We start from the raw sequence: 16,284 nt of genomic DNA, 5'->3' as shown, positions 1-16,284 counted from the left end.
AGGAAGAGTCCACATACCTTATCCCTCTAACCTGGGCTTTCACAATTCTACATGGGTGTGTTTTTGATCTGATTACAGCTATTCAAGCAACCACTAGGTTTTTAGAAAGTATTCCATGGGCACAGAAAAATAGAACAGTAGGTAAGGAGCTCTTAGAGACACAACGAACTGCATGTAAATAGCATATGTGACAATGGCAAAGGATTAATGCATGGCAAAAACAGGTTTAATGAGCCTGATTCAAGAAATCACTGTGTTTCAGGATATGTTTAGGTATATACTTCAAAACTTTTATATACAGGTTGTCTGCTACTGAAGTGGGGGCAGATTTGCCTCTAATCCAAGCATTTAGGATACAAACATACAGGTAATATATATGCAGCACCTGGACCTTAAAAGTGGCAACTAAACATGCTTAAAACCTCTATGTGTGATGACTGCAAAAGAAGGAGACAAGAAATTAGCATCATTAGAATGAGAAGAATGACATGATACTAATTTGATACACTCTTCCCATCTTAAATCAAACAGAAAGCTGTATTTTTTATGAAATAGAACACTAAGGAAATGCCATTTTCTAAAGAGTAAATTGTTCAGTTTTACTTGAAGTATGTATTTCCCAGCAACTCAACATCAAAAGGCATCCACCTGTGGTGCAGCATTGATCCTCTCAGCAGGCCCATATCCCACCTCTGTCCTCTGGACTGCACGCCCTAACCAGCGTGGACCTCCTGTAACTGATGATGTGACTTAGTCAGGGAGGAGACACTTTCTCACAGAAGTGATTGATTTTTGCAGTCACCATCTAAAGCCAATAATCTTTTTAATGGAAAATTCCTGAACCACTGTGACTTACATAGCTACAGAGCCAGATTATCAGCAGTTAAGTTTCGAGCCTAAGCTCTTCTGATGTGTCAAAACTATCTTCTTGTATTCCCTTCAGTTCTCATGCTCCTCCTTTCCTCATGCATCTAACCAGAACTTCCCCTCCTGACATGCACAATCAAAGCTAATACTTCTGGTCCTTTCCTGCTAAATCACAGAGAATAAATCAATCCTTTCATCGTCCTCACAACCAGAGGATAGGATTACAGCTAGCATGGCAGTTTTACAGAGAACTCCTCAAGTGTTATCGTAAATTACTAGAGCTAGGTGAAGTCTCCAATTCACCAGCCCTCTTGTTCAGATACAGAGACAAAGTACATAACATCTAAGTCTACTACTGCTACTAAATCTAATGTAGTGAATCAGAGACCAGGTACACTGCTACCCTGTGTAAACAATAAGCCAAATATGCCACCCATCTTGTGACCAGACTACTTTTCAAGTAATTGACTATGCACTAAGAAGTGAGTAAGTTCATTTTATAAGAGGAAAAATCGTTTCATTAGTCACCAAGTAACAAGCATTAAGCTAAGCAGATAATGTTTTCCTTAGCAGATTAAAGAGCAGTTTGTCCTAGTCCTACACAAGCACTCTCCACACTGAGGGTTGTTTGCAGGCAGAATTGTTATTGCCATGTGGATTTTATTGTTGCTTTGCCAAAATTCATTTAGCTTTTCAACAGACTGTAGTTCCAGCAGTTAAGTGTCGCATGGAAGCTTGGTGCCTCAACCCTCTAGGAGGCTAATGCACAGTGCCAACTGCTCCTAAGGACCATGGATGGATTCCTGGCATCGCCAGTTGGTTGGGGAATAGCAAACTTAATGAGAAAAACCTCCATATTTCAGTGTATCATAAATGTACCCACACAACAGGAGTGGGTTTCCAGAGGACAAACCCAAAGTATGGCATACATGTGATGAGACTTACACACTGTACTTATCAGCTAAACTCAGGCAGCAGAGAAGCAGCTCTACTTCTATAGCAACTATATATGTGTATGTATGTATGTATACATACACACACACTCCTTCAACAGATGATACTACTGAAGAGATAAGTTATCTGTTCTCCCAGGAATTCATCTCCTAATAGCAAAAAAACACAATGGGAGGTGAGACATGTTTGTTCTTTAATCCTATCTCAGAGAATATCTTCTGTGACTTTGGTATAAGCACTCAACCTCTTGAGGGCTCAGTTTCCATCCTGTTACAGCAGAGGTATTAGTTTTTACCTCTAGTGAAAGATGAAGGTCAGACTTTGTCATTACAGGGAATAGCAATACGGTGTCCTCTTGCCTTCACTTTTCTTACCATTTTCCTATTTCTAGGTGATTTTCTACAAAGTCCTACAAGTGTATGTAACTTAGGACTTTATTACATAGTATCTCAATGCACTTACCTGAAAGCCTCATGCACTGGCGTTTTCTGATTACATTTGAATCGTAACTTTTATTTAAGAAAAAAAATGCACTTTAATCCTTTAGCTGACGAAGAGTTCTGTAAACATTAGCATATGCTTAGAACTCTGCGTACAGAACACAAAGAAACATCTCTTCCCTAACTCCTAAAATTATGAGTTTTCCTAAAATGACACACATTTAAATGCGACAAGATTAGTTCTGGAGCTTTTTAGTGCCTGCAGAACAATCCTAGACCCTACAGGCTACTCTGCGGCAGAAAGCGTGAATGGAACACAGTTAGGCACAAACAAGTTTTATCGTGAATTTGGCTAGCAAGGATGAGAACAAGAAGATATGACTGGTCACAGACTTCAGCACAGGTTAGCAACCTATATCCTCATACAGGAGAAACATTTAAGTTCATCTTACAGAGATTTCTAGGACTTCCCCTGATTTCCTGTTCTCTACTTGCACATGCCATCATCCAGTTCACACTCTTAGCTATTTTCAGTCCCTGCTGTCTGATAGAAACTCATACTTAAATTTCTAGGCATCCAGACTCCTATGTGTATTTTATACTACCCCCTGCATGAGATGAGACACCACATATAACCTCATAACTTGTTCATAAGCAGATTTGGTCATAATTCTTCTCCTTATAAAGATTTCTAATAATAAATAGCATAATTTTAAAAAATATTTGTCTTTAAAAACAGAACAAATATAGAACTTAAAAAATGAATAATGAAAAATTACTTTCTTGTGGGAAACTGTGGATGAGAATGTTGATTCCACCAAAGGTTTTAAAACAAAAATGTAAGTTTGATTCAGTTTAAATTGCTGCTTCAGGCTTTTGAATCAAATAATCCACATAAAGCAATTTAATTCAAACTATTACATTCTGAAATTATTATGAATAAAATGTTGCATCAAAATTCTGGAAGAAAATGGACATATTTGAACAAATAAATATGAAAAATTATTTGTCTTTCTATAGATTCAGGAGAGAAAAAAAGAATTCTGTTTCAGTGGCTAGCACTTGTTTCTAGGGTTTCTCTGCAACCAAATAAAAATCTGCTTTCATCCACATTAACACCATTCAACTCATTTGGCATCATCTCCGTTATGTGAAAATAAAACTCCAACCAGCAGCTCTTGAAAGATGAGATTTCAATGCCAACAGCTTTAAACATTAAACTCCACTCACTGAAATCCTATAACCAGGCTTAAACCTGAACCAGACACAATCTCTAGCTTGAAAGGCGAAAATGCCTTTTTAAAAAATATGCAGGAAACATAATAGAAAACATCTTTTCCATCAGTGTGTAATTAAATGAGGATACCACTGAGTTTAAAAACACAGAAAAACTCCCTCTGAATAGTTACCTGCAAAAAGTTTTGGAAGCAATATTATTTCTTGTATTTCAGGTTTTAAGATGAAACTGATAGAAATCAAGAAAGGAACAATTTTGCTAGGATAGATTTTCTATTATGCATTATGCTGTCACACACCATCTTTAGCAACTGGTACTGGGTTTTATAGGGGACAGACTATGGAGTGGCCTGTGGATCTGAGTCAGACTAATAATTTGTATTCATCATCATACAATCTTTATATTCTAACTTCTCTGTTGAACAGTTGTCTTCAATGAAATTATTCCCAAACATTTCAGAAAGTTTAGTGATTTGTATTACACAAAATTAGACAGCTCTACATTTTATGTTCTCATGTACTTCTTATCTAATGTATTGACCTGTTGAATTATTTCTTTCTGATCTCATAAACAATCTGAAAATAATAAAATAACCAGTGTGCCAGATATCCATTTAAGAGGAAATAAAATTTCTTTGTTTGAAGTTAAAGAAACTTTTTCCAGCTTGCTGCAGCATACTGTAATTTAGCTTTGAGCCAGTTATTAAACAAGACAATAATATTATAATGGAAATTGTTTAATATACATCATTAATAGTAAAGTGCCTGCTTTCATTGAAGTAAAAAAAAAAAAATGTGTGCTATGAGCAGTTTTGAAATGAATATTTGATTCCAAACTTCCCTTGTGCATTTAATGACATGCTAATTTACATTTTAATTACTTCCTAAGAAATCAAAGCATTTGTTGACAGAAGAACATAATGTCAACTTCACGGTGCACTGTTGGTGGATAGTTAATGAACTTAATTAGATAATTAGTGATGTTAATTATCTCTCTGTTATGAAGATAAAGATGTTACACAAATGATGCACTTTTCAAAGAGATATCATTATATGTTTGCTTGTTTCAACTCAGTTAACTTGAAAAGCTGGTAAAAGACCAATTGAGTAATTGGTAAGAAAAATATTTAAGTAATAATTGTGATTACGTTTCAAATATTTCTATGTTCTTCATTTCACCTATTGTGAACTGCTAAGTTGATCTTGTCCCTCCTTCATCCCAAATTAGCAAAATCGTTTTGTTCAACCCCGCTTTGCTTTTCACTCTCTCACATACCTCCCTCACCTTAAACAACTTTCTGATGAAGTGGGTCTGCTATTGTTTGAAAACACAGTCTGGTCAACATCAGCCTTGATTCTACAGTCAGGTATTGAAAGATGTTGTAACAATGCAGGAAAGAAGTAGCTAATTATTTGAAGACACTGGTCCTCTATTCAACTCTGGGTTCAGCTGCTAGTGTTGCCACTGACATCTTGGGTGATATTGGCCAAGTCTCTGTAAATTCATGTCCATCAACTTGAGATAAAACTTGTTTCTAACAGAAGTCAAAGCCCACTGACACACAGCATTTTGAGCTAATGCTGATTTTATGTCCTGGGGCTGAGTCGTCTGTGCCCTGGCAAGAACCTAGGAATCCATCAGCAGCCTTCCAGTTCAACATCAAACACTTTGTCTTGAAAAGCCTTCTTTAAAACTACCCTCTAAAACACAGAATTTTGCACACAGACCTCTTACCCAAGAATTTGTGAGTATGATTTGTACATATTAATTTAAAACAGGTCATTTCTCCCTCTTTGCCCACACCTAATGCAAAACCTGTAAAGACGGCTGCAAAAAGTGTGAAGCAAGACTGACAACCAGGAGCAAATGAAACCCCAGTGCTCTTTCCTGATGGAATTATGTGGGGTGAGAGCCTTGCCCCAGGCAGGACTAATTCTGTATCTGTAATGCAGCTACTATTTGTACTAGGTAAGTCTAGCACTGTACGAAACACATTAAAAAACTCCTTTAAGTGTTGATGTAGAGATTTACATTTCCAGCACGGAAGGCATTTAAGCCTGTAGTTCAAACACCCACTGAATTCAATGGAAATTTTATGTTTAAATATTTCTCAAAATATAATGCATTACAGCCACAGGTGAATCACTAGAGTTACTAGGTATACTATCCATATTTATCTTAAGAACAAGTGTTACATGTGAAAAAGTTTTGTAAAATTTTTTTCTGACTGTGAAATTTGAAAAGATTGTTCTTGGTGTAACAAATAATTTTCTGTAGCAACACCACTTTTAGCTGCTGGCATAAGAGAAGGCTGGTGAATAAACACATGAGAAAACTAAAAAAATTAATTTCCTGTAAATCTCAAACTAAAGAAAGTCCTAAAGACTTTGAAATAACATGTCATTTGAAACATGCCTCAGTCTTTCTGAGGCTCCAAGGAGAAATATTAACACCTAGAAGAGATTTGAGAGGCTGTCTTTATTCCTCTTGGGAATCTAACTATAGAGGCAGGACTCGACAGACAACTTTCAGTGGAGCTTGCCCAAGAGACATTTGCTATTACATCAACCAAGGGTATCTGTTTTTCAGAAACTATGCAGAATTCAAGTGGTCCATGGTCATATCACTATTTTCTTGCTCAGTGATAAGATGAGGCCATACAACTCACTTTCCTAAATGACTTAATGAACTTGCTGTCTTTTCAGCAATCAAGACTGCTTAGCCATAACTATAAATAAAATATGTTGTAAAAAATTAGGAGGAAGTATTTTCAAAAGGAACTCAAGTAGATTCTGTGTCTGATAGTGATTTAAGTCTCAGCCAAGAGGTCTTTCCTTGGAGCTACTGACTTCAGAAAGTTATCCACAGAGACAAAGGTGGTTCTTGCTGACACATTGATGCAGTTACTTTTACAGATTTGCTGTGAGTTTAACAATCTGCCTGTTGCTTGCAAAAGCCCAAGAGATGGGCTTTTACTAAAAAGTCAACTAAAGAAAAATGAGTCACTCCCAGTCAAGCCAAATTTAGCACCTAGTATTTTCTGGTTTGTAGAGCTACACCATTAAATGTTTTTTTTTCCCCGTTAGCTCTGCAGTGACCTTGCATACACTAAGGGCAGAAGAGCAGAAGCCAAGCTATCCATCAAACTGCTCAAAAATCCTTACAGTTCAAAGGCTGCCTTCTCCCATCACTTAACTAGGAGGAATTCTCTGGCAACAGAGTGAGTGACAAAACCAGCACAAAGGAGGTCAGATGCTAGCTCTTTATCTATACCTGTCTTCACAAGTGTATGTTTGCTGACCAAAATCCTACCGTAAAGTTTCTGGTTTTGCAATTACAAGTTAGGAAGTCTCTGTTAACCTCTTCATTCTCATGACTGGGATTAAAAGGACCTTTTCTATTTAATTCTCTCAAGGTATATGGGCCTCTGGCATAGAGAAATGTAATTAATGAACCAAAACAGGAGAAGACAGGCATGGTCAAGCCTGCTGTAAAACTCAGGAAGCTCTGAATTTCTTGTAAAGAATAACAACTATATCTACAGCCCTGAGGCAGTGTGTCTTACAGTAGTTAGAAGTACGCTGCTTGTAACCTTGCTCGGGCACTCATCTTCAGGAAGAACCTCAGGACACTGCATAGTAGAAGCTGTTCACTGATTTACAATTTACTGAAATATGATTGTTACAGTGGTCCCTTGCTGCTCTTGCAGCTTGTTGAAGACGAGAAAAACAATTAGTCGCTGCTGACTTAAAAAAAATACATATCCTATATTCTGACAGCAAAACTGGGGGAGAGGGGGACTGGGGGAAGAAAGGAGGAGAAAGAGCAAGGATCAAAAAGGCTCACTTTGCAACAAGAAAGTCAATGATCTGGAAAAATTTGGCACTATATTCAGAATCTTATAGATCCTCCTGCTGCCAAATTTACCCAATTCTAATCACCTGTAAGCATTAAAAAATATCTTTGTACAGTGCTCCTCTTGCTCCTCCTGCATGGCTACTCAAACTTCCAAGAAATTACAAAACAGCAATTACCAGAGCAGACCATCGCCATTCTATACCAGAAGTGTGATTACGCTCTCCTTTCTGAATTATCATGCCTTCCAGACAAAGCCCAGAGCAGCACATGAGATAGCAAAGTGGATTCAGAAATATGGGGAAAACATAGCTGCATTTGATTGCTAATTCTGGCATTTGCCACCAAATAGCAGGGAATTGGCTTCACTGATACTGGAGATCCAGAGTCAAAGTACAGCAGAAACATGGGGCCTGATCCTTTGATGGTGTGAATAGTTTGAATTTTGCCATTTTTTCCCATATTGAGGATTGGGTCTCAAAAACACTCTTGTTTTCTTGTAAACGACAAGAAGGAAAAAGTTGTTAGTTTTGAGAGGGGTGTTTTATTTTGTTTAATCTGCAGCAAATGCTACTACTGCTTCAACTTCTTTGTTTATTTTCAGTCTATAAAGGAATCAAATTAACAACCTAGTAACCAACCCATTCTTTCTTTCTACTGAGCAAAGCTTTGAAATCCTGGATGAATTTCTGCACTTTTCTCAAATTTAATAAGTTTTGCTCAGTTAGGAACAGCCGTGCTTAACTCTCAGTAAATGCAAAGATTTTTATTTTATTTTTAATTTTATTTTACTATGGGATTTAAATTCTTTGTCTCTCATTAGTAGCAGTTCATATTGCTGCTTTTCTTTTTACCTCAATGTTTCAATCAGGTGCCTACTGCTGTAGGACATAGGTCCATAACTAGCAGTAGTGAAGACAGAGGCCAATATCTGAAGACTTTTCCCAAGTAAATACAGAAGGCACCTGAGACACAGCAAATGATACAAAAATCACATTACAGCACCTTTAAAGTGACTACCAAAATGAGGTCAAAAATACAAGTTAGATGCACAAATACTATTTACTTTTAATGTAACTTGTGCTCTCAACTTCCTCTAATACTGAAAATCCCACTTTATAGTTTTTGAATTGTACGAAGAAGGAAGTCTGTTGAGGAGCAAAGAAATTAATTTCCTTCCCCTTAGATTTCATCTCTTTGAAAAGTGCAAACTCTTTCAAAGATAGGCTGGAGGGAGAAAGGGGGAGAGGAAGAGCAGAGAAGAACATTTGGAACTGTAGCTTCGCATCTCATTGAGGGGAACAATTTATCAGAGCTGTGGAGCTGTCAGTCCTTGACATGATAAGGAATAACACCAAATGAGTAATGTTTCCTCAAAACCCAGCTTCTTTAATTACAAGCCGCTTCCTTGCAGAAGAGAGACAGAAGATGCAGAAACACCAATTTCATGCACTTGTGCCTGAATAATGTCTCTGTGCTGCCTTTTCCAGATGGCAACCTTTTCACTGGAGGAACTAATGATGTGGGCACATTTAGGGAAAAACCAATAACGGAGTCTTTAACCTTCAACAGCAAAAAGCATGTTGTACAAAATGTTCCTTGGGATACATTTACAAATATCAATTACATTGCTCACTGAGGTGTAATCAGCTGTAATAATCAAAATTAATTTAAAAAAATAATTAAACAGACCCCAGGGCAAATAGTCGATGCTCCTGTAGTATGACATCACAGTCTACATATGTACCTGGGAAGAACTCGCTCACTCTGTAAGCAGCAAAGTGATTTTAAGGAATCAGAAGGATGCTGTGGCCTGCTGAGAAAAATCCTGCATCTCAGTAAGGTACTATCAGACATGTTACCTGTGTATCATAACCTGCCTGATCAACACTCCTGGAGGTGAACCAGTCATCACTGGGGATAAAGCTGCAACCTGCTACAGCTTGAGCTGGAGGTTTAAGACTCCCTAAACTGATGCTGTAGCATACTCACTGTTCTCCTCATCAGGAGAAAAAAAAAAAGACCTTAATATGTACAGCACTGCAATAACACAAGTTCAGTTCAAAGCTCTGAATATTCTGTCAATGCACTGCTGCCCTACCCTATAGCAGGTTACTCTAGCTCTAACACACTTAAACAAGTAACATCTAACTGGTGCTTTTTATTTGTGTTCTTGACAAATGCCCAAAAAACATGGAAATGGCCCTTTTTCTCAGCAAAGGAGGAGCTTACACATGGTAAAGATAATCCAGCTGCATTGCTGACAGTAGGAATGCCACACACCCTCCAGACCCATCCCTGGTGCACTTGTCTTACCTCTTGAGGTTAAACTAAAATTTGGACCTTAAATACTTCATATTGAGTAGAAAGTGAGAGGACAGCACTATGGTAATACCTGATCCTTCCTACTAATTCAGTGTCTGAAGGACTAGGTTTACATAAGTGATGTAAGTCAAAAGCAGCAGCAAAGCCAGCATCTCCTCACCTTGCTCTGATCCAAGTAGAGGCCTGTGAGCACAAGCACACAAAGATTGCTTAGGTTTATTCCTTTTAGGTGCAATAATTAGGCCTCATGCAAGAAGTATGCATTAATACATTGTATATTAAGGCTGCCAACCTAAGTTCTTCAGATCAATGACTATTTCTTAGTGATTCTTTCTAGCAGTCTAGAAAAGGAATCTTAGCTGCAATAGATGTCTAGTTTATGCAATAGATGTCTACAATGGAACATGTCAACAGACATACTCAGAATTCTCCCAAGTCCAGACAAACTCTCCAGAGCCATATCAAAGGCAAGGCCAGTGACAGAGACAGACAAGACAAAAAGAAGTTACCTCAGATCTGCATGTTATTTCCTTTGTGTTTCGGCCAGGCATCAGCCTAATAGCTGAAGAGAGGCTTTCACTCCAGGAACTGTGCTTGCTCTGTGACTGGCCTGGTCCTGCTTTATTCTGGAGAATCTTCTTTTCAGATGCTGTGGGCCAGAACAGGAAAAAGCAGCCTGTAAGACTTGAAGTTGAGCCTGTAGGAAGGTAGACTGTTTATATCTTTGTTACACAAGACACAGCAACATGGCGGTGCCTCACTCCAGCTGGCTTGTCCTTCTGTTTATAAGAGGAGCATTGAATTAACATGTACTTCTCTAGTATTTAAAAGCCTCACAGACATCTGCCATAGACCAGTGTCATTATACAAACATGAACTTTGAATCCCCGCAGCACTATACACATTGGGATGCCATTCCTCATCCAATTATCTTCCCTTTTAAATTCTCTAATGGGATACAATTATCTAAGGAGATTTCTCGCAGTATAGCACAAGCCCTACAACATCTCCAGATGATTACAGAAGGGCTGGGGCATGACACAGAAAGCAATCACAATCCTGGATGAGAGAAACGGAATCTGCTTTATCTAGCAGGTGATGTGCAGAGGAAGGGTATAACCAAGGAATCAGCAGCTTTCCATTAACTGCTACATTTACCACAATGTCTTTGCTTACTACAAGGTGTGTTCCATAAAATAACAGAGACCTATCAAGTGTTGCCAAGCTTTTGTCATAATTTCTTCCCATAAAGGAGTGACCTCCGTTATCTTCATGTCCCTTTCTTTGTCATTTCCTTTTACAGAAAGATCCATCTTGTAAGTGTCCTCCAGAGCCTGCCGCCTCTGTGAAATGAGCTGCTTCCAGATGATTTCTACCGTTCTCAGAATCTCCTGATGGACTAGGAAACAAAAGAAACTACAAGTGAAGAATCATCTTTTGTGTAAGTCGTCAAGCAACAGATAAAGCAAAACCATCTCATTTGGAACAGCACTAGTCCAGAGTAACTGCTGGAACAGCACTAGTTCAGAGTAACTGCTGGAGTCAGTGGAGTTGCTCCATTTTGTCTACTGCCTCCATAGGTTCTAAGACACACTAGTTAGTCTAATACAGAAAACAGCAGGGTATTTCCTTTACTGTATTTCAAATCCCTGAAAGAAACAAGTAGGAGTGACAGATTATTCTAAATGGTTTCTGCCTTGGAAAACCATTTAATCAGACTTCTTATGATCTTATTGTCATACATAGATTATAATGCTTTACAAGGAAGTGCTGAGCTGTTTTGCTCTATTTCCCTGCAAATCAGACTTATTTGGTTGTATCAGGGTTGTTGTAGGGTTCAGCTGACAGCCCCCACACTGAATCCTGCACATTTTTTTTTCCCATGTTTCTCTTAAAAGATCAAAATGTCTCTTCCTGTGTACAACAGACACAAGCTCTGTGGAAGCCTTGAAAAAAGAAATAGAGCTACAATTATTATGTAGCTGGGCACTGATACTGGCCATAACATAGGGTAGAGATGTCCAAATTGATATCCATTACTCTTTAGGATGTGGGGTTTGAATTTTAAATAAAAAGGTATGATGCAAACACAAGTAATTTTTAGCACAACCTTCCTTTCTCTATGCTGTGCCTGCCATGCCTATGCACTGAAGAGGCAATTAAGTAGCACTTGCACAAGATGATCTGGTAACTGTTTATGTCAGGCACTTTCCTGCTCTCTAAGCCAAAGGCAACATGTGTCATAAATTACCATCATCTGGAGTAGGCAGGCTGCCCTTTTCTTCTTCACTGGGTGCAAGGAAAATTTGGTGATACAAAGGCAACTTTGGTTTTACATCCACCCCAAAACCTTCTGGATAACTGTGAGGGAAAGAAAAAAAAAAAAAGGACATGTGAGGGAACCAGACTGAACAAACTGAGGATAGTGAAAAAGCTAAACAGTATTTCTCCTCTCCTACTAAATTCATTTAGTAGAGCAATATTCCCAGGCTCGAGGGCTTGCACCAATCACATGATATTGAAGAATTCACAGGAAGTGGGAACTAAACCCCTGCCAGTCTCACTTTCAAAGTCAAGGAGCATTCATCAATGTTGCACATCTTATCTTGCACGTCTTGCACATGCACACGTGCAACACACTTTTGCACATCTTATCCCTGTACTACTTAGTGCACTTGAAACTACCATTCATCTCAATTAGGGCTGTACTGGTGTAGCCAGACTCCATCCAGGTTTCTTGCACCTCCTCCGAGCATCTTGTGTGCTGTCTCTTTGCTCTTGAACTTCTTCACTAGAGGTATCTTCCATTATGTGGGAAACGCTGCCCTGCTGTAACCCACACCTAAACTGATTACTTAGTCTAAGTTCTTTGTGCCAGTGATTGTTCACTCAGTTTCTAAAGCACTCAGCACAAAATAGCTGCAGACTTTAGCACCATGACGTTAGTGTCATGTAGATGTGATGATAATTGAGCACATCACCACAGCCAAAAAGAGTTAGTGTTATTTTGGGGTGTGTGTCAGATAATTTACCTGTCAGCAGGTAAAACACACCAGGAATTTCAGCACAGCAGTAATACTTACAGTAAATGCAACAGGCTTAGTTAAGCCATCCAGACAACATGGACTTGGTCACAGAAGTGCTGTCAATAATACATACATATCATATATAACCACTAGTAACATACTACGTTCTTTCAGCTGTAAACAGGCACTACTACATGGGAGAGTCAAATCTTTTCAGTATGCAAAGCTGCCATTTTTATTTCTGATTTTCTTCTAAATACCAAAATACTGATTCCCTGGATCTGCTATGTTTGGATTTTGGATAACACCAATATTTCTGTAAATTATTTTTTAAAAAAATGTTTATGCTCTTTCTACAGATGAACAATCCTTACCCCAACCCAACAGTTTTGGCCTGGAAATTATTATCTGACTAGAATAAGAACAATCAAGAAAAGACCTCAGGAAGTACAGCTCATTTCTGATGTGATACTGTATTAATGGATTCAATTCAGACCATCTAAGCAGCACAGAAGGTTTTAATTGAAAAAAACAACATCATTATAGTGAATAAAGAACTAGCCAATATTTGCTTCTTGACAAAACAGTTATCCAAAATAGATGCCGAGCTTACATTAGCAAAAGTATCTCTGACATATCATCCTTAATAATAGCAAACAGAGTGGATATGGATGTTCTAGCCTCGTCCAAGTCAATGGCAAAACTCCCAGCTTCAGTATGACCAGGATTTTGCAGCTCAGATCCAAGTATCACCAACCATAACAGAAAGATTCACAAGATCCATGCACAGGTTTATATACGATTTAAGTGTACCCACACAAGGATAGCTGCCGGATCAGAAAAAACATCTCCCTAAATTAGTGCATGTAGATGTCTCAGAGAATGGCCACCTGCATGCTCATGGAGTGATTCTAGCCCACATCCCAGGAAGATTTCCAGATTCTCATTTTAATGATGGGCTTGTGAGCCAGCTCCACTGAAATCAGTTCAAGCTTGTTAACTGCAGTTACTACTCCAAAGTGAGTAAGCTGCTAGAAATGCTGGATGAGTAAAACAGATACACACAGATGTTTTGGTTAATAAAGAGTAGCAGTTAAACCTATGTGCAAATTTAAGAGTTCTGCTCAGACAAACATGCAAGCTCATCTGGGTGTCTCTGAAATGAAACACCCTTTTCAAAATGAAAAAAACAAAAGTAAGCATTACATTATTAAGATCCACTGTGCCTTGCTTATTACACCCACAGACACACATACTAGCCTGCCTCTGAGCAAGAGAGGTAATAGGAAATTTTCTGCTCCCTAGTGTTTCAAGAAGAAAATAGCCTTCAGATTGAAGAGCAGTTTACCTCTTCCACTTTCTTGCTGGAACACAATCCATTGCCTCTAGAATACTGAACATGTTAGTAACCTCCTCCTCCTCGTCCAAGTTAAATGACAAAAAATTACATCAAAACATTTCTGTTGTTGTTTTTAATTTTTTTTTAAGCGTACAAAGAAAACAACTCTCTTTCCTCAAGTGGCTTCACACTGTCACTTCAAAAGACACCAAACCAGAGTGGAAGGTTTGCCCTGTTTAAAGCAGAATGGTTCTTTAAACCCCCAGAGCACTGAGCACGGGGTCAAATGCTTACTAGGATACAGTACATATACTATATTCAAAGTCCTTAGTTTAGCTGAATCCAGTTCAACCTCAGCTTCTAGCGATTCCCCAAAATGGATATTGCCTAGGTTTTGTGAAATCTCCCCCTCTGCACCAACTCCCAAAGATAACAGCACAGAGATGTAAATAAACATTATACGGAGACAAACATTTGTACCTGCCCGAATTCAGTTGGCAAAGGCAGTACATCAAGCAGATGATAAAATTATTTGAGTTGTAGGTTGCAAAAATAATGTCCCACTGCTCCTGCAGGACACTGAGAGTGTTCAGGATGTTAAACTGTTCAGGCAGCGATTGTTGTGGTCTAGATAGGCAGTATAGGATGGCTCTGTTCAGACAGCTGTATAGGGCACTGAGGAAAACATCCTTTTGAGAAACAGAGCTTTCTAAGACCTGTGAAAACACAAAACAGCAGAGTACATGGCTTGCTCAGAGAACTCTCTCCCCAAGGATCTGCTCCTCTCACTTCATTTAAGCTGTTGCAAACTTATTTCAGCAAAACTCCCCTGAACTACCTGCTAGATACAAACCAAGTTTTCCTGTGTTTCTGCTGAAGCCCCCAGAAGGCTTCATGGAGGAGATAAATTTATTCCTGTTCAGCAACACGTACATAGCCAACAGACAGTGACACAAAAGACCTAACTATCCCTTCTTTATGCTGCACCATCTAGCACTGATTGTCATTTAGGGCCATTATGTGCTCATGCAAGAAAATAGGAACAACCACAATCACCAAATAGATTAGACCCATCGTCTTGAGAATTACGGTATCACAACCTCAGTGGAAAACAGAGCACATTACAACATTTTGATAACAGTTGGAAAAAAAATTTTATGCGACTCACCCTCATAATCTGTTTAGCAGTGAAGATCAGGATTTGCTTGGGGTCAGCAGCAAACATTTTGCTGTTCAGCTTCTCAACCAGCTTCTGAGCAAAATAAGCAATATTCATCATGGACACAGGTGCAGTTGATTCTGACGTGCCATGAGGATCACTGCTCCCTGGAAAGGATACAAGAGGGTTGATTATTCCAAAACAAGCTGAAATGCAAAAAAAAAAAGTGAGATGTGATGTTACCAGAGCTGAGAAGGAACAGTCTCATGCCATAATGTCTCAGAGTTGGGAGATGTCTAAGAAAACTCTAGATCTAGCAGAAACACCTCACTCAGACTGGAAATAACAACTCCATCCTAAGGACAGAACCAAATCTCACTAAAATATTGTCATGAAGGACTGGTCCAACTAATGACTCGGAGAGGAGAGCAGTAACAACTAAGTTATCAGGGTTGTTTCCAGAAGGACTCAAAGATAAACCTAGGTTTCCAAGTACTCCCTTTTTAATGTTCAGAATCTGTTCTCCAAAAGAGAGAAAAAAGTGAAGAAGCTCTCTAGAAAAATGGTAAAATTACAGTAAATTATGCAAACTGGCCAACAGCAGAAGTGAATGGACAGTCCAGCCTGCTGAGCTGGGCTGTCCTTCTAGCTACTGTTTCCAAATCTTTCTAGAAGTTACAGCTATATGCCAAATACCAGCTAGCTAATGATCTGATTCTCACCACTCACCTCTTGGTCTTGTTTTCCCCTTGCCCTGGCTGGTAACATGGAAGATGTCCATAGCAGACAGTAAAACTTTTGTCTGAAAATATCTCTTCTGCTCACTGGTGGCATCCTCTGGAGAAGCCTATATAGTGACCATATACATATTAGTACATGAGGAAAATCAGCCAGGAAATCAGACTCAAATTAACTTTCAGCCTTTTTTCAAAGGTCTTTGATTTCACTGGATCTTTGGCAGATGATGCCTGTCAAAGATTCAGGTTCAGTAAAAGTTTTGCTCAAAGCAGTGAGTAGAAATTCCAAGAGACACTCCATACTACCTGAGATAATTCAAAATGCCCAACATTTCCCTTAAACAC

The 16,284-nt window shown here is 38.7% G+C and overlaps 1 protein-coding gene across 1 annotated transcript in view; it reads right to left on the bottom strand.

The window, feature by feature from the left end:
* Positions 1–16,284, bottom strand: part of WDFY4 (WDFY family member 4) — a 136,057-nt gene that overhangs the window by 67,238 nt on the left and 52,535 nt on the right. Inside the window, exons 33-38 of the mRNA XM_082002379.1 lie at positions 15,932–16,049; positions 15,212–15,369; positions 14,524–14,759; positions 11,930–12,039; positions 10,886–11,077; positions 10,188–10,327 (exon numbers count right to left, since the gene is read on the bottom strand). Of these exons, the coding sequence (XP_081858505.1) occupies positions 10,188–10,327; positions 10,886–11,077; positions 11,930–12,039; positions 14,524–14,759; positions 15,212–15,369; positions 15,932–16,049 (954 nt within the window). The remainder of the gene's footprint in view (positions 1–10,187; positions 10,328–10,885; positions 11,078–11,929; positions 12,040–14,523; positions 14,760–15,211; positions 15,370–15,931; positions 16,050–16,284) is intronic.

This window comes from Phaethon aethereus, assembly GCF_964289735.1.
Source record: "Phaethon aethereus genome assembly, chromosome: 7".
Classification (NCBI taxonomy): Eukaryota; Metazoa; Chordata; class Aves; order Phaethontiformes; family Phaethontidae; genus Phaethon; species Phaethon aethereus.
Note: the sequence above shows the minus strand (reverse complement) of the source record. Positions and strands in the feature narration are given on the sequence as shown.